At 35.6% G+C, this 22,223-nt stretch overlaps 3 protein-coding genes and 1 long non-coding RNA gene across 5 annotated transcripts in view; 3 read left to right on the top strand and 1 right to left on the bottom strand.

The window, feature by feature from the left end:
- The window catches only part of Scp2 (Sarcoplasmic calcium-binding protein 2), a 41,751-nt gene that overhangs the window by 6,274 nt on the left and 13,254 nt on the right, over positions 1–22,223 (bottom strand). For both annotated transcript variants that reach the window (XM_065314997.1, XM_065314998.1), the window contains exon 2: positions 14,181–14,217. The gene's annotated coding sequence lies outside the window, so the exon portion shown is untranslated. The remainder of the gene's footprint in view (positions 1–14,180; positions 14,218–22,223) is intronic.
- LOC135800957 (leucine carboxyl methyltransferase 1) lies at positions 7,963–9,876 on the top strand. Its single transcript, XM_065314314.1, has 2 exons — positions 7,963–8,166; positions 8,368–9,876. Exons 1-2 carry the CDS (start codon positions 7,978–7,980, stop codon positions 9,304–9,306), a joined length of 1,128 nt encoding a protein of 375 aa, XP_065170386.1. The 5' UTR covers positions 7,963–7,977; the 3' UTR covers positions 9,307–9,876.
- LOC135801486 (uncharacterized) lies at positions 16,328–17,012 on the top strand. Its single transcript, XM_065314999.1, has 2 exons — positions 16,328–16,488; positions 16,552–17,012. Exons 1-2 carry the CDS (start codon positions 16,432–16,434, stop codon positions 16,906–16,908), a joined length of 414 nt encoding a protein of 137 aa, XP_065171071.1. The 5' UTR covers positions 16,328–16,431; the 3' UTR covers positions 16,909–17,012.
- LOC135800897 (uncharacterized) lies at positions 18,212–19,559 on the top strand. Its single transcript, XR_010550237.1, has 3 exons — positions 18,212–18,251; positions 18,320–18,501; positions 19,246–19,559. It is a non-coding gene; the product is annotated as an uncharacterized lncRNA (long non-coding RNA).

Below are 22,223 nucleotides of genomic sequence, written 5' to 3'. Positions count from 1 at the left end.
CAGTTTGTTGTTTTATTTCTTCCAGATACAATCGATAGACGTGACGTTACGAAAGCTTTTCATTACTATAATTAAGCTTAATTAGTGTTTATGCAGAGATTACATCGTGTTTTATGCACGAGAGCTCGTAACTTGTCACTTTTCTTGGCACTCGATTGCAGGCAATCAGATAAAGTGATAATTACTGGTCTTAGGGTTAGGGTTGAACGATTTGTGATTACAATTTGTTTTGGTAATATATACAGATTAAGGTTATTAAAAGCAATAAACATTATTTCAGCAGGTTTGTTACAATATCATAGAAAATAAATTAATTAGATTTTTTTGCCATAAAATAAAATTTGATTTTTAGTGTGATGTATTTGAAGCAAAGTAATTTATTAGATTGTGGTTGAATTTAAACTCACCACAGGGTGGTAAATTCTATAAATTAATAAACATCCGATTGCGTTTTGACCCTCTACTGACAAAAACCGGTAATAAAATTTTACGACTGCGAATATAGGAATTTTCATGAATGTTGTGCCAATATGCAATAAATCATAGCAATAGAATTTGCTGGAAAATCACTAAAAGCTCGTTTAATAAATAATAACATTGCATACAAACATTTGTTCTGAAATGCCTGATATTATTCCATATCTGTATCGTATAAACATTAAAGAATCTGTTTTTACTTTTGTTACAAAAATTTAATACCAATTTGAAATTTTCCACTGTTATTTCTAGGAATTGAAAAGACAACAAAGCAAATCTACTATAAACAATGGTGCAATGTGAAATCTTGCTTTGATGCATCTCGTACTGTGTTCTTTCGTTAAAAGTTTTCAGGTTTACTTATCGCCAAGCACAGACTCGCGTATCCGCAAAGAAACATAAATCGCTTTGTGAAAGAATCGTCGATTTTCTTTTCAAAGTCGGTGAAAATCATTAAAACTTTGCGCTAGCGATCTAGAGGTAAGCCTCTTAGAGATGCTGTAATATCCTCCAACTAGAACAAATTTCTATTTGTAAGTTTGTAATTTTTATTTTATTTTCCCACAAGTTCTAACCACATAATTTATAGACGAGTGCGAGTTGACAGAAATGTACTGAAGGATAAGAACGTTTCGGACAGGTTGTCACCATGGTGTGAAGCATGAAGAGGATATTCCTGGACGTTCCACTCGAATTTTACACTTTACTTTTTTGCTTTCGCATCATTTTCACACGCGGGCCTGCATTTCCCACACGATGGAAATCAGTAAAACGTAAAATCCGGACTGTACTGTACTCAATCTTTCATTCCTTCCACAGAGCAGTGGGATGAGGTTGTGGGTCAGAGGGGTAAAGGTCGAATAAAAAACACGTGCCACGGGAAGTTCCCCTGTGTCATGTCATGCTCTGATGTTCGTATAAGTAGAAAATCACAACTTCCAAAAAAACGTTTTTTTTTTAACAAAACAATAAACGTAACACTTTGTATAGTTTTTATAAATTCGTTTATATACTGTTTTACACCATAACGGATATCAACAAAAATAAACATCATAAAATTACAGGCTAAATGTGTGTTTCCAGCATTTTTAGCTGCAAAAAAGTTCAGAATATGTTAATGTGAAATTAGTGAAATTTATGCTGGTCAAGTTTAATTCACGCCAGAAACGACAAAAAAATCATAAACTTTTCACAGCAAACACATTTTCAAAACGTCTAAAACAGATCTAAAAAGCAGTAAAAATCAATAGGAAACTTTCACACTTTTGCCTTCATCTTACTTTTGCGATTTTCCACGCACTCGCAGAGATTACTTGGTTTATCCATCCGCGTCTAGAGGCTTAGTTTTTTTTTATCGTTTTATCTTTCTCTGATATGAAAACTGAGAGCAACGAAAGCGGAAAACTTTTTGCGCATCAAAGTTGTTTTGAGTTCTGGGTGAATACACACGAAATACTTAATATGAAAATATAATTTGAAATTGTTTCTAAACTAATTTTTGTTTTATAAAAAAAACTTTATTCGTAGTAATGAAGTTTGTAATTATGATTTTTTAGAAACAAAAATGAATAAATTAAGTTTTTAAAATTTTCAGTTTTTGTTTTATTATGTCAAAGAATAAACAAAGAAAGAAAACTGTTTTTGTCAAAGCAGCAAACTTTAATATCTTTAATATGTCGGTAAACATAGGCAGGAAGCCCCGAAGCCTTCAGCCACCTTCAACGTTTGATGATGATAAGCGTACGGCACATCCAAGCAAAAACAGTGGCGGCGCTGAGAAATGCGACGCCGTAGCTCGCATCCTGATGCAAAGGGGCTTAATTGCCATAATCTATTAGATAAATTACGCGAAATTACACGCCCTAATGATGCTCCGCATTTCCGCCAAGTCGGCGCAATTTCGCAAAGTTAACTCGACCCAAGCGAAGGTGAGTTAAGTTATTTCCACGGCCCAAGCGTACGTAAAGTGTAAACAATTTCATCATGGTAGGTAATATTACCCACTACAAACTCGAACAATAAGTACAATAATTAAATGTTATAATTAAAAATTTTGTTTTTGATAAACTACAGATATCTCTGTTATGTTATGTTTCACGAGGAGGAAGTATGATTAATGTGGAATGTAGGTGAAAGTTATAGCGGAAATAGAGGATTCCAAGTTCCCATCTCCTCATTCCTCTTGATGATGTAACTCATGGGATAAGTAATTAATTAAACGCGCCCCTTCTGCGGGTTAACATGTGCCCTGACAAGTCAAATATGCTTAATATGTGGGCATGTTTATACAAACAAAAACTATTGTTATTATTATTAGGAACACACATAATATAGGTAAACAGTAATCACATTGTTTTTGGGTACCGTCAGTATATGAAATTTTCAGAATTATCATCAGCTGTTTGATAATTACGGTGTAGCAGAAAGCGAAAACTGGGTGGCAAAGCCGCACTGCGATAAAACCTCAAATAATGAAACCGAAAGCCCTTAATCGACTACTACCCTCCCTTCCTTCGGTTTGTACAACAGCGGCAGGCATTCAGACGGCCTTATTGTGTGAATTTTCGAAGAAATACGGAATTTTGCGCAGGTGGATATTTTTCACGATGCCATTAAACCAGACGCGCACAAGCAACATTCTTAATTAAAAAAATTAATTGAATACCACAGTATCTATCTGTACAAGGATTTTTAGTACTTTTGGTTTCTTTGTTTGCCATAAAATTACCAAAATTCCAAAAATAAATCAAAAACTTCAAAACACCTACTTTTCAGGTTTGAAATTTTAATATATGCAACACATATCACATATTCAAATATCAAAAATGAATTTTTATAATTAAGCCTTTCGTTCAAATAATTTCGTTGGTTAGTTCGCTAACAAAACAAATTGCACTACGCGGCACAATCAGGTGCGTTCGTGAAGCACATGAAGCGATTCATTAACATTATAATGCACGTAATTTAAGCGCGTGCTTGACTAGGGCGAGTTACAACCCTTGCACCTTCCACCGGGCGCATCATCGTGTGTTACGACATCCGATGTAATCTCGCGCGGGTGGAATATGGCGCAGGCGACGCATAAACGTCAAGCGGGCGGGCGATAACCAGCGCGATGCGAAAATGCATCGGCAATAAACGTGCAGATAATGTACGCGCCCTGAAATGCGGCCGTGTGCTACTATCCACAGAATATATAATCGGTAATAAAGTGGACTATTGCAAAATAAGTTTGATGAGGTTGCAGGTTAATAAAAGATTATTACTTAAAAATTTATTTTCTACTTAAAATACTTAAAAACTAATCTTAAGTTGCTCTTATATCTACAAATATGTTGAAAAACATAGTTTGGTGAGTTAAAGCACTTGTAACTTAAGAACGACTGGGCAGATTTTGATGGTTTATGGTTTGCTTGATTGATTTCGGCCACGAATAGCAGAATATGTATTAAAATATTAAAAATTATGTCTTAAAGAGTTAAACTCTAGGAGATAAAAATTGAAATAAAGGTTTAATCGTAGTTATAATAATTGAATCCGAGATGGCGCTAAAGTGCATTATTAGCATATTTAAAATTAATTTTTATTTTTTAATTTTTAATTTTTGTTGAAATCGACCTTTACTAAGTCCTGAACGAGAAAATAAAACTTAATTACAGTTTTAGTAAAAACTAAAGACTAGTTTCAATTAAAATAAGAAAAAATTAAACCAGTTTCTCATTTGGATTAACCTATTTTAAAGTAACATTGAGGTAGGACTCAAAATGAACTAATATTACTAGAAAACTTGTAATCTTTGTTTTTGTGGTTTCAGAACGGATTACACCATTTCTCCTCCACATGTACACTTTGAAAGCAGATAGACAACATTGACAGAACCCCGGATGAAAAGAATATCTACTTTTTATCCCATTCGTCGTTTTTATTCAAGTACTTACAATTTACGACATACTTTTTGGTACGTATAATACTCATCGCAAACAATAACTGGCCGTAAGCGGTGTTTCACAGTAGTATACAGCTCTTCTTCTAAGAAGATTAACGCAGAACAAAGCACTTCCGGTTTTGTTGGTATTCAAAAGGACTTTTTTCTTTTATTAAAAATATTATTATATTCTCTTTTAACACTCAGATTACTGCTCGGGTATTAAAACAAACACATTTTTTTATATCAAAGAGATAATAATTATTTTATTCAGGATTCAAGTAAATACCTATGTGAAAACTGCCAAAACGAGAATGAGGATAATTTCGCCTCGTTTTCACCCTTTTTAGCCAGCTGTAAGTGCTCGTAGCAGAAGGCAAAAGTTTGAACGGTGAATTTATGACGGCTTTTATAATCAGCCAGAGCGTCCGAAGTATCGTCCAAGACTCCGCCCAAAGTGCTGCGTGTAAGAATTCATGGATGACATGAATAGCATAGTAGGGCCGCCATGGGAATCGTAGTTAGTAAGCACAAGCGTGAATATATTGCGCGCAAGGCTCGTTGGCGCATTCCCCGACGGCGCCGAATAACTCGGCGAAATTGTTATTAATCTATCTGGATTCTTGGAACCGGAAAATGGCATATAGAATTTAATTTCAGACAATTCAACACGTTATAACACGATAGTATTTATATTACAATCGCAGTTTTCATACAAATCTAAACATAACCTCAATATAACCTCAAAAGTATTTGCATGTAATTTATCACATAATTAATTAGATTTTTTAAGGTGTGCAATGTACATGAAGTAAAATTAATCTCTTCAGGATAATTTATGCGTAGTAGAACTTGGCAGACCGCCGGGCAGGACATTCGGAAAGTCCTCAGTGAGAACATGCAAAATGGCGCCGCGGGCTGGTCGACGGTGACATGATCTATGAACCACGACGGCACCATTTTAATGGGAGGTAGCTGGGAGGTACGTCTCGCATGATTTACGTTCAATTTTCCGCATTTCCTGATCAATGCTCGTAGTTCAACGTCGAATTTCATTCACTGCTCTTTCATTCAATTACCCGCTTTTGGGATTGAGGTAGATATTTCAATTTCATTGACTTTTACCACCACCATTCTCTTGATTTATTAAATTACAGTCATGTGCTATGCTTAACCTCACTTTTTTTAGTTTTAGATTTTTTTTAAATAGAGTTTTGTTGTATTAGACTTATCTATGTATAATTTGTTCTTGTCTTGGATAAAATAAAGGTCGATACAAAGGTGAATCCTGACGAATGTCTGGTCCTCAGGTGGATTTGTAACCCCCACGTCGGATTTAGACCCGAATTCGTAGATTTACCAAGCGCACACGTTTTGTTACCAGCTTCGAAATGGCCCAAAACTTTTCCTCCACTACAACGAGCACTAATACTCTACGTTTCCTGGTCAGCCATTGCTAGCAGCTGGCTAGTTCCGAAAGCACAACATTACTCACAAGTCATGTGTTTCCTGAGCCTATGTGCGCTGTATTCGCATTTACAAGCGAAAAGGTAAAACCACAACAGTTTGTTTCGACTTTAAATTCCGATTACGATTCATTTCGCTCTCTCTGTTTCTCTTGCTAACAATCCATGGACATTTGCATATCCAAAGCTTAAAAGTTTTAATTGCGCGGAAATAAAAGTTTCGCGCTGTGCAGTTTCCGGTTATGTCGAGCCAAACGAGTGGGCGATTAACTTCGCAGTTAAATTCTGGAATAATTCATACAATTTTAACCGAGAATGCTAAAATCATACAAAATATGTGGAGTATAAAACGATTTGTCATTCCTTAGTGACATTTTATGCATAAGTGCAAGTTTGTGGTTGAGGTTAGACGGGTTGCACATCGACAGCCGGAACCGGAAGCTTCCACCAGCTGTGTAAGAAAACACGTTCGCTTCCGGAGCGGTAAGTGTCTCCTAGCATGCGACACGTGCACACTGCAGCTCATTAATTCCGGTTTATCCTTTTAATCCTGCCAACATGGCCGCCGGTGTTAACGCTCGTCGCATGCACTTTAGACACTTTAATTTCGAATGGCGTTTGCTAAGAGTTGGCGCAATACGAGTATAGTGTTGCCTACCTATCGATTTCTCCTTTGTTTTCATTAAATTTATATACAAAGATCCAACCAAGGTGTCTTTGCAAGGCCATGAAGAATTTACGCTTTGCACACACACACACATAACCTGGAACTTTTGTTCAAATAGCACAGAATCAACATGGAAGTTAATTACTTGTACCAGGCGCTTGTAAAATGGCGCCGTGTGCATATTGGTTGCCAGAACGACTTAGAAAGTAATTTTCTGCGCGTTTGTTTACTTCCGCACGTTGTGTGATTGTCTTTTCCATGTGCGCTTAATTTCATTTAATTAATATTTAATTTGTAAATCTTTTATATGTAAAAATAGAACATGTGATACATTAAAACCAAAACAAAGAAAAAGAAACAAAAAGGTTAAAAAAAGTGCTTATAATGAAAACAACACGATGCAAAACAACACGTGCCACGACAAAGACCAGTCGGAAGTAGTCCAAGGTGGCATCCTTTTAATGCGCGCTATGATTTAAGATCGCACCGGCAAAAACCTGGCGCGTGACAGTGGAAACCTCTAAAAACTAAATGAAAAATGCACTAGAAAGCAGAAAAGCACTGGGAGGTAAAGGCACGCTGCGTAGATGAGAAGTGGATAAATGTACGGGCACGCCTAGGTTGAAAGTATGCCCGAAGGAAGCACAAAACGAAAGGATTCATTTTTCTCTTTAAATATCGACCCTCTTGGAGCCGTGAAGCCGAGGGGGGCGCCCTTTCCGTGCCAGCGAGTCCATAATTTTTCGGTTTGCTGCTATCCTTACCCTTCTTTGCACAACTAAAGACCTACTTTTTAAGTTCGTTTTTTGTACTTGTGCAAATGCTAGGAGATGGTATGATTTAGTGCAATTGTAAATGTCACCAACACTTTTTCACAATTTTCCTATAATAAAGCAAAATAATTTTTGTTTCTTAAAAATAAAATTAAATTAAATTACTTTGAATAAAACATAGAATATAGAAGCTTTTGCAACAAAATAAAGAATAAAAAAAATAATAGTTAGTAGATATAGGTCGCAATAGAGGGCGCTAGCGTTTAGTTTTCAGCCAATATAAATGACAATTAATGAATGATTTATTCTTTTAAATATAAAACAATTGGACTATTACCTAGTATAGCAAAGTTTAATTATTAATCCACGCATTTTTATTACTCAAATTAAAAATGTACCATATTGATTTGTAAAAAAATCAATTTTATAAGAAGTTATGAATAAAAATAAAATAAAAGATGTGGCGCCAATTAAAAATTAATAACTATATTAAAATCAGTTTTATATTAATACTTTCATTTATATTTTCCGAGACTTTTCCGAAAAAAACATCATTTAGGTGCAAATACCCTTGAAAAACTTTTTTATTGTAACGTATTGAATAGATTATCAGCAACTCAATACGAAAATAGTTTAAATGCAAGTGCGTTACCGGCTGGTGAGGCAAATATGACGCACCGAGGAAAGCGCCGAGAAAGCGTACGGTGGAAAGCGCTTGAATTTCCCGAGTCTCACCTCGCTGCGATCATGCGCACTCCACCCGCAGCGCATCGCGTATATCCAGTCCGCGAGCGAATTCCACCGAGAACTGACGTCCGTAAATTGCGCCAATACTTTAATCATCGCACCAAAACGCCGGTAAGTTTGTCAGAATTAACACTTGCACTTCATTCTGCTGTTTGTCAAATCATATTCTCCTAAAAATGATCAATAATCGACAAAAACCTAACTGGGTCCCGTACTGACACCGATTGCAACACACAGAATGTACTACATTGCCGCGCATAACCTCAATGGCTACACAAACATTGCAATAAGCAGAGCTTTGGTTTCTTTCAGCCCGAGATGGACGACGAGGCTGTTATCTCGACCAACGACGACGCCAGCGGGTGCAAACGCAATGCCGTCCAGCTCGGTTACTGGAAGGATGACTACATTAGCTACCTGATCAAGCAAACACACAAGCGACCACCTGAAATCAACAGAGGATACTTTGCTCGAGTAAAAGGTGTAGAGAAGTTTATCTTTAAATTCCTAGACAGATGCGGTGAGAATGCTCAACTGATCAATCTAGGCGCTGGTTTCGATACGCTCTATTGGCGGCTTCGCGATCAGAACATCAACATTTCTAGCTTTGTTGACATAGATTTTCCTTCTGTAACAGCAAAGAAATGTTACATGATAAAGCGGAATAAGAAATTACTCGAACGCATTCACGATCAGGATGATGAAGTCAAATTGAGTAGTACAGATATGCATGCCGGTAGTTATCACTGCATGGGCGTCGATCTTCGGAATGTAAACGAATTAGAGGCGAAACTGCAGCAAGCCGAGGTCAAGTACAACGTGCCGACGCTTTTCATCGCTGAGTGCGTTCTCGTTTATATTGAGAACAGCTGCGTGGACCGGTTGTTGCAGTTTATTGCCGCCAAGTTTCCCAACGCACTTTTTGTCAACTATGAGATGTGCAATATGAACGACACCTTTGGCAACGTAATGCTGGAGAATCTGCGCGCACGCGGTTGCAATCTGTCTGGCATCGTCAACTGCCGAAGTTTAGAGAGCCAGGAAGCACACTTTTTATCAAACAATTGGACGGGCGCTAAGGCGTGGGACATGGTGAAGATCTACTACAGTATTCCCCAGGCGGACCGTGAAAAGATCGAGAAGATCGAATTCCTCGACGAGCAGGAACTGCTCATTCAGCTGTTTCAGCACTACTGCATTTGTATCGGCTACATCGGCAGTCAGTTCGACGATATCTCATTTGAGGACTGAGCACGCATGCGTGCGCGTTAAAACATGGCCGTCGACGTTAAGATGGCCGCCAAAAACGATACGTGTAATATAATTATTAATTAATTTAGTTTCGAGCTACTTTGAATGTACAACACTCTTGTAATTTAAAAATTCGTAAAATTTTGCTCCGAATTTTTCCGAGAGGGGTGGTTAAAGAAAAAGGACGTCCGTGTAATTTAACGTAACATAATTTTTGCTCCCCGTTCTGATCTTCTCATTCATTGCATGTTTACGAATGACGCTGTAATTAACGCTCTAAACGCTCAGTGTAGCTGAATAATTTTTATGGAAATTATTTGTCTTTTTGTTGGGAGGTTTCCTTTGTTTGAGAGTTTTGTTTTCGGAATGCTTCAATCGAAGTCTGTGATATTTTCTTAGTGTATGTTGATTTCGACTTTTAATTAACTAAAATCAGTGTTACGATCAAATGTAATGTTGAAAGCAAATGAAAAGTGAGGAATACGAATTACTTTTGTGTAACAATTACTAAAAAACATTAACAGAAAGTATTTATGTGTATATCGAGAGGAATAAAGATTTAAAAAACAATGCTCTTGGCTTCTAATGTTCTAACCTCAAACTTCAACTATTCTCTATTGAGTAGAGTAATTGTTATCTTATTTGATATCGTATTTTTAAAATTTGTTAAATAAGTAACAAGATTTTCGCTTTTTTTCCAAAAAAAATCTTAATTTCAACAAAAAAAACTTTAAAACATGAGATTCTTTGTTTGTGCAAGCTATAACCATCCTGGTATCACTTGTAATGCATAAACGAACATATGTTACCAACTTCCAAAATTCCCCGCTACTCTTCCACACTTTTTATTACTTTTTTCATGTTATTACATATTTTTCTCCCCGCAAGAAGGTTTACTTTCCGTGTGAGACAATTCACATGCGTGCAGGAGGCGATGTGCCACCAAGTTTTCCGCATCAGCGCTAAAATAACAAGAATATTGCGCAAATTCTTCCATTCTCTGCTTGCTCGCAACAATGTCTTTAAATGTTATATTCTACTTGCGTAGTCTTGGCAGGACTTTGCGCGTCGTTATTAAATCCTGCTGGGGTTTTATCATATCGTACAAAGTTGAGTCGTATTGAAACTTTATTACAACGTCGGTGCAGTAATAAAAGAATTCTTTTATTCAAGGGAAATAAAGACTTGCAATGGGAACATGGAAATCATTGTGACCAGAAAAACTTGCTACGGTTTCTTATCATATCTAGATAGTTCGGACACAAACAAAGTTTACTTGTTGGCAAAGTTTTAAATTACAAAAAGAAGATTTAGATTGAGAAAAGTTGGCAAGTTTTTTTCTGTGGATTTTTTAGTTATCTGCATGCAAATTGTTGAATTATTTTAATTTTCTTTAATTAGTAAATACCTGGATTATTATAAAAATTAAAGTGTAACACTCATGTTACATTTTCTGAAATTTAAAAATTAAATTTTCTCGAAAATTTTGTAAAAAAATTTTGTGCATAGTAAGATAAAGATTTACGTGTCCCACTCATACACATCAATGGTAAGTAAAATCTTCCTGGCCGACAAAATGTATTGGATATTACAAGGACGAATGCGAAGCAAATAATCTTAATCTCGCGCGCGATCGCACAAAATAAATCAGCGTTTATCGTGTCCGCTTTTCAATATCTACGTTATTTTTTTTTGTCGTCTGGAATTCGTACGCTTGTGATGTTATCCGCTTTACGTGCCCGGAATTCGATTGAATCCAATCGGAATGCGCGTTATGCACGACTGCCAACACTAATCGCCTAGAAATACAATAATTTATTGCTGCTCGTATTAGATTATCAGTACTTTGTCATATCGCAATTACACGCAAAAACAATACCGGCGGTATTTTTGTGTGCACATATTAATTAATATTAATTAATTAATCTGTGCTATTTGTTCGAAAATATCGGCGTGTAATTAATTGATCCAATGGACCGATAATGATTCAATAATGTACGCTTTCATTGCATCTGTAGGGCTTTGTGAATTGTGTTCAATATTTGATAATAATGAGTTACTCGGCTGCTTTTGATAATTACACAAAGCTTGTGTAGTTAAATGCAATTTTATTTATAATAGCAGCTTCTCAGAATTTCAATGTTTCAAATTTATACATCATTGGGCCTAGCTTAATAAATTTAATTGTTAAATAATTACTTGAAAATCTTTTAGTACAAATTAATGTTTTTTTTTTTCATATTTACTCAATATTTTTGTTATAAGACAAAACAGATAAATCATTTACTCATAAATTTGTCTTATGACTAAATGTTTTAAAATTTATTTTATTATATTATATTTTAGAGCAAAAATTATAACATTTAATAAATAACAGACGAGTTAAAGGTTCTCCATTATCAATTCAATATATTTCTGATTTTTCTAGCGTTACTAATGTATTGCATTAATATTTGTAATGCTTTTAGATAGTATCTAGTATTTTCTCAACTGTATTTTTATATAAATGCACATATTTTATTTCTGCTAGAATTTTCTATATTGTTATAGATTATTTTGTGAGTAAATTACTATAAAAGTACAAAACCAAATTGTATATGTTTATAACTTTCTGTATAATAATATTCTCAACAATATTTTTGAATAAAACATTATTACAGCGTTATTGCAGATTTTTGGCGTTTAATAACATATGAAATACATGATATTAGCGACTTTGCTTTTGACTGAAATATTAAAGTATATTTTGTGTGCAGCGATGCAAAAATTAAGTCCTGACAGTAATTTTGCTCAACGTTCAAATTTACTGCAGCAGATGTAATTCTATTACCTATTTGGCGTGTGTTTCACACGAGTATGTTTGCAACTTTATCGTTTATGCACACAACTTTTGTGCTGCGGATGATAACATAAATATATTAATGAGCAAATGAAAAATGACAGGGACAACATGAAGCAAAAGTTGGTTAATAAATTTATCGGGTTTCAAATTACCCCTTGGTCATTCTGAACTGTGTCAGAGATAGGTTATAATAACATTTATCTAAAATATAAAAATAAACTGATTACGCTTCCAGCGATAAAGAATGGAAGTTAAAGGAAAACTTTAATTTCCAAGATGTTTATACACATAAACTTCAGATGGTTGTAAAATATATAATTTTATTACTATCATATAAATGAAACAATAGTACCGAGCGAATTCAAACCATTCTGAGAATTAAAAAAGTAAACAAGTTAAAAAGCAATCAGCGTAATTTAAAAATGAATCAGTCTTGAATTTTGTTCGTTCCTCAATTGACTGTTTTATTTTTCGCGTGTGTGCTGTTTCAATTATTCTGTATTGTTAGTTATTTTTTTGTTGGTATGGCGTAACGATGATTTATCGACCTGATGCAACTCCCATCATGGACTCCACACCAACGTGGATATCATTAATATCCATTTTATTCCAATTTTCGGTGTGGTTGGTGGATTTATTTTCGCTTTGTTTTTCATCACGCGAAACATAAACGAAACGAAAGAGTTTATGCACAATTGCCGCCATAATTAGATAGTTAAGCGTGCAGTTTGTATTTTGAGGGCAGCGTGCCAAAAACGCCCCGCAACGACCCGCCGGGGGCCGGTAATTACAGGCCAGCCACGACGTACTCCAGAGATAAGCAGAGTGGAGAGATAGGAATATTGGCAATCGCAGCACAATTTTCCCTTCTCACACACTGGTGATAATCGTTTCCTTGTACTATAACCTCACATTTCGATGTTTTTTGTACACTCAAATTCTCATTTAGATTGTATACGCTAGTAAAGTATCTACCTTAGCGCCGCCTCGTGGCTTATTTTTTAAATGGTGGGTAAGCTACACCTGCCAAGCTAATGTTTACACTTTATTATTGAATATATTATCCATAATTAAACATTTAAAAAAAATGTCGACAAAAAAATATTTTTGTTTGTATGCCAATATCACGTTTCTCAGAAACAACTATTTCATCAACTGCAGCATCTGCTGGAGCTGTATTAATTATTGCAGATGAAATTCTTTCCCGTCGTTTTCGCAATCTCTCAGCTCGTAAACCTGCATTAGAATTTCTTTTTTTTACGTATATTAGAGGAAATATAGTTGGGTGATAAAATTCATTGAGTGGATTGTTAGATTTTTCACCCCCAACAAAATGTGCACTGCAAATTCTGGAATTTTTTCCAGGCTGCCACGGTTTTCCATCACTCCTGCAATCAGAGCTTTACTTATAAAATTGTGACAATAATTGAAATTATTTGTTTGCTATTAAAATTGAATAATCATGTTTAGTGAAAAGAACTAAATACCCTATTTTTATAGCCATTTTAGTAATTTATTCACTTTTCATACCGCTTGAAGGAATGAGACTGAAGCCGGTCTTCTTTTCACTCACACAATAAGACTTCTGTCACACCCTACACAGTTTTCGGCCATCATTATGGTATACGTATCAAGTGTAGTAAGTAACGTTTACAATGGTTAACAACACTTTTGCGATTCATTTTTATATTATAGATTACTATTTTATTCATAATAATAAAATTATTCATTTTAAGTGTATTTGGCACAATTAGTTCAGTTAATTAAATTTTTCATACTGACACACTTATAATAAGTAAGTTACTCTTTGTCTACACTAAAATTTATCTAGAAACTAGAAATAATTTATATGGCAAAACAACGTTTGCCCGGTTAACTAGTATATATATAACATATGGTACTCAAGGTTTCAGATCTCACTATTTAAGAAATAAGCCACGAGGCGGCGCTAAGGTAGATACTTTACTAGCGTATACGTTGCCATGTATAGTATTTTCAATTTTAACCTATAAAATTGAGCAACATCACTTACCTTCCTTGATAGAATGCGCCGCTTTGACTTGGCAAACCTGAAAAAATAAAACACAGTTTATTATCTTGCGCATTCGCCACAACGGTCATATAACGTGCGAAGAAAGTTATAAAACCAAGAGGTAAAAAATAAAGAGTTTCCTTAAGGACGCGGTGACCTCATAAAAACATAAAATGTCCACGAAACCACCGAGTCACCTTTAAATAAACCCACCACTGTTATTTTAGTGTGCAAAATATAGAAAACGAGTTTAAAACATGGCGCCGGTGTTATATGCAAGCGTATTCAAGTAAAAAGCCAAATGGCTCTGTTAAATTAAATTCAAGAAAACGCGCTAGAGTAAAAATAAGTTGTAGAAAGGCATCCTGACGAATGTCGCGTGTCACCAAGTGACGCCTTTATTGCTTTGGTCGTTCAATCTTTTACCCATGCAAACAAAAAACGAAAGAAAACTTTTTTTAAGGTTAAGGACGTTTAACCTATTATCTAGTTGATTTGACATTGCATAACCTTAAAAAACACTCTAACTTAAACTTTTGTGATTTCTATATCAAAAGTATTCAATGACAGGGAACAAAAAAAGAAACGAAATTTCCACTGAAATTAATTAACGACTATTGGAGCACCCGCGGGCGATCATTAATTAAACTTAATGCACTTTGCTTTCAGCTCGTCCACTCCAGCCTCAGTTTCAGGGCTGAACGTGAGTTAAAAGACTGTCCGAAGTGGAACAATGGTAAAAATTCTATTACGCCGTCCACACCTGCCGCTCGTGTCGCCTACCGAATAGCGAATGGTGTATAGAAAGTAGAAAATGGAGGATGTATAGGTAGCTTTCAGTGTCAGCTGAGCTTGTGAAATGTGCATTGAAATTAGTTGAAACCGGGGAGCATTCAGGACCAGAACGAAAACAAGCACACAAAACTTTTGACAATAGATGCACTGTGTATTGTATGCAACCTCACGACCAGACTAAACGTAACCAACAAAATGGACCGTAAATAGCATTAATCATTTGGAATTTATTTACTCAGCTGTTAAATTTCAGCCAATTGAATTGTTTTTAGTTGGTACTTATTCTTCTATTAAGTTAGCATGGAAATAGAATAACATTAACTGAAAACAATTTGTTGGTTATGTAATATGCAGAAATTCGTGTTTTTCGTTTTGTGAAGTAACAAAACGCAACTTTGTACAAGTTTAAACCACTTGGCGTAAGTAACTACCTAGAACTTCGGCTGCAAAGGAAGTAATAAGAGCAAATCTTCACGCCGAACGCAAGAACCCGTGTGTATTCGCTTTAAACATGCGACAATGTGTGTCATATTCCGCTGTGGCGTTGCGAGCACACTTCCGGTTCGCCTGTTTTATTGTTTTACTGCCGCTTGACGTAATCCAGTGTCATCCAGCTCGCGTTTTCTTTAGATCCCTCTTCGGGGGATTTACTTTCGAGCGCTGCAGAACGTACGATGTGTTTAACACTCCCAAACAGCACAATATAACTATAACCACACTTAAAATGGTCGCAATGACTAAATAAAAGTTTTTAATAACTTCATTACAAGTCTTAAGATTAAGATTAATGCGATTGACGTCCGTGTATAGCTATTGGTCAGTGGTCAGACAACTTGCAGAGTATCGTTAAATTGATTTAATTTCGTTTATTGAGCTATTGCGTGAGCAAAGCGATTTGTGTTGTTTTTCCGTAAAATCTGTTCGCGTTTGCACTGAGAATACAAACAAATGTGACCAGGGCATGCGAAAGTTGATTATTGGTTGAATAATTTTATTAGTAATAACGAGACACTGGATTTCTTTTATTATCCTTTGGAAATTATTAAAATAAAATTAATTTGTGATTTTGAGACGATTAAATAAGAAAAAATAAATATTTCGATAGGTTCTTGATACACTTTGTATAAAATTATGATCATTATGAGCATTACATAATTTTTTAACACACGCAAATTAATAGCGAATAACGAGCGCCGATTAGTGGCCAACGATATACAAAAATAATTATCCGCTGAGCGCGCAACGCTTGAAAACAATGTGATACCATGTACTTGTACATAAAGACCACAATCGGGAAACAATTAACCTACACGGCGACTAATTTCAGGGTCTTTCCTTCCCAAACCCGCCCGAAATCGTCAGCTCATCACCTGTGAATTTTGCTATAAAACACCGTCGACATCCTCATCAAAGCATCAGTTAAACCAAGTTCAACTAACAAACCATCAGCAGCAAGATGAAGTTCCTCTTGACAATCGCTTGTGTCGCCCTCTACATCGCCAGCATTAATGGCGTAAGCACAAAACACTAACTTAATCCATTTTTTTTTATAATAATCAATAATGTTATTATATAGGCGGCTCTTCCTGATGACGTCAAGGCACAATTTTTGACCATCAAAAAAGAGTGCTTGGCCGAATTTCCCAATCTGGACCACGAACATCTGAAGAAGATGAAGAAAAATGAATTCGTCGAGGGTGACGAAGATCTGAAGAAGTTTGTGCTCTGCTTCCACAAAAAATTGCATGTCCAAAAGGACGATGGCAGTTTTGACGTTGACAAGATCAAAGCGGACTTCGCTAAATATTTCGACGGACACACATACGACAAGGACATCGAGGAGTGCGCTAAGGATGATCATCATGATGCCGCCGAAAATGCTTGGGCATTCTTCAAGTGCATTCATCCTAAACTCCCCGAAATGGAAGAATAATTCAAGCGGGTGTGATTTAACCTCAAATATTACCTAATAACGATTAATTCAATTAGACATGCAATCCTGAAGAAAATTGAATAAAAATATCATACAATACATAATGGTTTATTTCCTTATCAAACAAATTAGTTAAAGTTCCCGAATTTGTTTCATTTTTGTTTCAACAATAAATCGTAATGTTAATAAATTACGAGTATGTTGGTACTTGTTTGACTTGCGGCGAAACTTAATTAGACTCATTTCCATCATCCCTGTGTTGTATACTCGTACGCAAATGTTTAAATTAAATTTGTATTTAGCAACAAGATCGTGTAGCTTGCGTTTTACTTGTATAGCGTGTGATAATTAACATTACACAACAACAACTGCTTTAATTATGTTTCATTTGTCCGAATGGGATTACCGCATTGAATTTTCCAACAACAAAACATGAATATTGTTGTGCAACTGTTGTTTGAAGAGATTTCGACACGTAAATATTATATTTTGCACATAATACTGTACAAAATAAAAAATTAAGGTTAGGTGAAAATTGTTATATTTTTTTGATAATGATTTGTTGGTTTTAGAAGAGATAATTTGCTTCATATTGCTTCTGAAATAACAATCGTAGGGTTTAATAGTCAAGATAATTGAGTATTATTTGTCAAAAAGCGAGTATTGTGTTGAAAACACAATGTACTGTCCACGACAATCGAAATTGGTTGTTCGGTCACTAGCTGATTGTTGCATGGTTAGTTGCACACCATCATGGCGTTATAATTAGTGTGTCATGAACGTACGTTCTATTATTAGATTACCTCTAAGTGTCTAATAAGTAACGCCCGGATAGATTCTTACTTCCACATATCAAAATAAGTCAAGTAAGCAAAACAGTTAACCGAAAACTTATGCAGTTGAAAAATGGTTGTTTTCTGTCGGTAAGTTAGATTACTGTACGACAGGGTATAAATCAGTGTGCGAATGTGTCATCAATTTCAGGACGCTTGTGGTCGCGTCCGAAAATTAATTTTCCATTTCGAGGTGCTTTTCCGTGTCGCGCTCGTGGTGGAATTGCATCGCGCAGGATGAATTATTCGCAGGATTTTCAATTGAACCCTGTGCCCAGGACGCGGTGAGCGGCGTGCATAAACTTCCGACAGGAGTATGAACGCTGCCGTCAATCGGATAAATGCGGTCGGTACCGCCTCCGCTGAAAGGGGCCGAGTTCGACCTCGCATGCATACTTTCATAACTCGTTTTTCCCCACCGATTCCAATTGTTTGACGAACAAATTGAACCTGCTGACTTCCAGGCTGCAGGTAGAATCAATCCGAGATAGAATTAAATTTTGAAAAGATGTACTATTATTAAATTTACTATATTTCTTTATTTTTATTTTTTATTTATTTTGTTTTTCTCATTGTAGATAAAACTATAGTAAATTCCGTCCGTTTATATCCGATCGTGAATTTTCCACGCGAAATGCCCCGCCGCAGTGGAAATTCAGGCGGAAAAGTGGAGGAAATTTATACAATTTCCCGCTCGTCGCCCGTTTACGCCAAAATCTACGATCCACCCCGAATCTACATACGACCGAATTAGGAATGAGTGAGTGCTGCAGACAAGCAAATGTTTTATAACCGCACTATTCTATATCTATCTATAGCTGTGGTTCATACCTCATAGATACTCGCAATTTCCGTTTGCACATTAGCAGCATTTCCAACGCCCCAATATTATACAACGAAACAACAATAGCAGATGGAATACAAGCGGAATTCTAGAAACACTACAAATTGTTGGGTTCGCTAAGGTTGAAATGCGGAACGTTGCAGGCGTGGCAGGGTAGAAGTGTAGAACTAGCGGGGAAGCAAAACAAATAGACACAGATGTTCACAGCGTGCGGGTTTAAAGTCGGGGCAAACTCAGCGACTGCAAACACGTTTCTAATGTGTTTTCTATATAGGTTTTTGTTGGGTTTTCGGGTTGAGGCGTAAATGACAAAGTCCTTCCTGTTGCGGATTGCATAACTCTAGGGAGATGAACCGCAAGGAAACAAAACACTAGTTTTGGAAGTTTAACAAGTCACAGAAGTGGATATAGACTACATATCGCCTATTCTATGTGTGACCTTCCAAGGACATGCAGAAAACATCAATATCCGGAATAAGTTCTCGATTTTGCCATTAAATGTTCGTAAATATTTTATCATCGCACACATAATTGACCATCAACGACATCTATAATGCACTAGACCTACGCAGCATACTGCACAGTCTCTTATAACCTTTAAATATTTTATGTGCCTTTTATGTTGTTAGAATTTGCTCTATAATGACTCAATACGTATAGTTGTAGGTTGTCCTTGGTCTTAATGGGGCATCTTTCGATTTTCTAGTGCAAGACTATCCACTTATACAACCATAGATGACGCGGAGTTTGGATTCCACTTTCGAGGAAATTGAGTAGGAATAGTCGCATAGGCTACGTGACGTCATTGAGCTTCTCAGCGAGAAACGTGGAAGTTGCACATCTTCTCGAGGGAGTTAACCAGTGGACCATACGCAAAGGATTCAGGACCAGTTTTACGTTTTGGGCATCACATCATTCACAGATGTTTAAAATTAGCTTTAGAATAATACAGTGTGTTTTTGGGTCATGCCCAATAAATAATCTCACGGTATATTAACCAAATTAATACAAAAACAGTAAAATTATTATATTTTTAACTATTTATATTATTTTTAGTGTCATACACATTGTATATTCAAGTGAACAGGTCCTTAGAGCAAATGTCAACAGAACGTTTCTGCGCCAACTGCAAATTTCGAGTGTGGTTCCTTCGGGACAACGTCACAACGAATTCAATTCGCATTGATGGCAGAATGTGCAGCGCGACGAATTACAATAGGAGATGCTGAGGCTGGTCAAACAACGCTTATGAAAGTGGCAACAACTATGATAACTCACGAATGCATCTCGTGTAACTATATGCATGCATGTTCTTCAACTTTGAATAGGTCACAACGGAATTGCAATGCTCGCAATGCTTATCATCTAAAGATAAAGCATTTTTCAACGTTATTTTGCTTTAACTATTTGTTGCGAGCACAAAAGTTGATTTAATATCTAGCAGAGGTATAGCGTCGTGACATAAGCTAAATTGGTAATATCCAGCTGTCAAATCATACCTACGAAATTCGAGGTTGAAAGACAAGAAAAGATATTGCCGCATAGAATATTAGTTACAGTAACTTCTATTATATTCGAGATTGATTGACGCGATTTCAAATATTGAGCAATGCAATATTAAGACAATCGTGGAATAAATAAAAATAGGTAATATCATTTTCTATCATGTTTAATATTAAATTATTGGACATTTTGTTGGAATAGGTAGGAAGCATTTTGTAAATATCAAAGTTAGAAGTTGATAAAAAAGAATTTGGGAAAGAATTTGATAGGGATAAAGTATGGAAAATAAAAAGAAATGAAACAAATATAGGCAACCAAAAGAACATTTTTGAAATTAATTTTCAATTTTTATTAAAATACAGCAAATTTTTGTATAAAAATTTGAGAAAAAAGTTGCATGACAAATTTGAGACTCTTTGTCGTCTGGAATTTGCGAATTTTATCCTCCGCAGGACGATTTGACAAAATTGATTTGTGTATGCGTCCCATGAGACCCTCACGTGAATATCCCACGAGCAAAACGACAAAAGCGCAAAAATGTGTCGCTGCTCTAGCCACTACTACTTTGCAGTTCGCATTACGATCAAACTGCTTGCAATCCTATCACTGAAAAGCAGTGAAAAGAGTGAAAAGATAAGATTTCTCATTCGTTCACTGTCAAATTTTACTTTGCACCATATTCTATCAAAGAAAATACATATTTTAGATGTTTTTGAACATACTGTATATTTTTTGAGTTAGGTATGTGAAATGCATTTCCCGACATCAGAAAACGACAGATTTTATATGATATCTAAAGATATGCGTCAAAGTATCTAACCATCGAAGCGTTCAAAAGAATTTTCGCTCTTTTTCATGTTCTGAGATGTTTTTTATTAAAAGAAAGAATTTCGCATTATTTTACATTTTTTAAATAAACAAAAAAAAAAACGTTTGACATGTAGCAACACTTCACTATTCTGCATGCATACACGATCAACATTTGAAAGGTTTTTTGCGACGCGTTTTATTCAATGCGTACGTGTTTATTGCTTTATTTTTCAGCTTTCAAGTCTAAAAGTATAAAATTACACAAACAACAGCGTAATTCTTATTTAAAATAAAAAAAAAAAAACCTTTTTAAGATATGAATAACAAGACTTGAATTGTATATATGCAAAATATTTTATTGTAAGATTTAAATATATTAAATTTTAGGCAAAAAAGCACTCATTTTGTGTTTTGATTTTTGCTTTTTTTTGCCCGTAGTTATTTGGGGTTTGCTCTTTTTTCGCCATTAACTCAGGCATATTTTTTATACGTCATTTGCGTTTGCTATATTCATTTGCAGCACATTCGCGACTTATATCTAGCGCATTAAATCTGAAAGTTTTAATAAGAATCTCTTGGGTCCCGCATTAAAACGCTAAACGGCTTTAAATCTCGCACTTTGGCGATGAGTACGCGGCGCATTGCAGCGCTTAAAAATTAAATATTCCGGCCGACGGATGGCAAAGCACTTGTAAATAAATTGCAAGGAAGAAATACTTCCGCATATTGTGTAGTTTAATGACGCAACTAAATTCACAATACTTTTACGACTGAGCAAATATCGAATTTTAATAAATCAGAAACACTTTTTAATATGGTTTTTAATGAGTGTATTAATCGAGGTAACAATGTAAGTCGTAAATCTTTAATCTTTTGTTCTACGTAGTTGTTATCGTTACCGCAAGTATTTTGGTGGATGCGCCGGCGCACGCAGAGATTTGTATCTAGAGGCGAGATTTTCCCATTTGCGGCTTCGTAAATTTCCACTTTGGGACCGCAAAGTAATACCTTACACGGCGCATTGTGGGCCTACTTTACATATGTGCCCGCTGTGTTCAAGACGGCACGAAATGTAAACAAAACAATGCCTGGTTTGCCGAAAATTTGCTACAACTTGTTAATCGGCTTACAGCTTCACATGTAAACACGAAGCTAACTATTTAAGCATATAGAAGTAGCAGAGGAGGTAGAAATAAGGCATTGTTAAATTATATAGAGCATATATATGAATGTAAGACAAATTTTGTTCAATTTATGGTTGATTATTTGTAATTTTGGATTTTTTACTTTGTTTTAGAATATTTCTACTTAAATTATGTCTATAA

This window comes from Atheta coriaria, unplaced genomic scaffold (assembly GCF_025399875.1).
Source record: "Atheta coriaria isolate IRGN ID8LTWV9N9 unplaced genomic scaffold, Caltech_Dcor_3.1 hic_scaffold_10_pilon, whole genome shotgun sequence".
Taxonomy (NCBI): Eukaryota; Metazoa; Arthropoda; class Insecta; order Coleoptera; family Staphylinidae; genus Dalotia; species Dalotia coriaria.
Note: the sequence above shows the minus strand (reverse complement) of the source record. Positions and strands in the feature narration are given on the sequence as shown.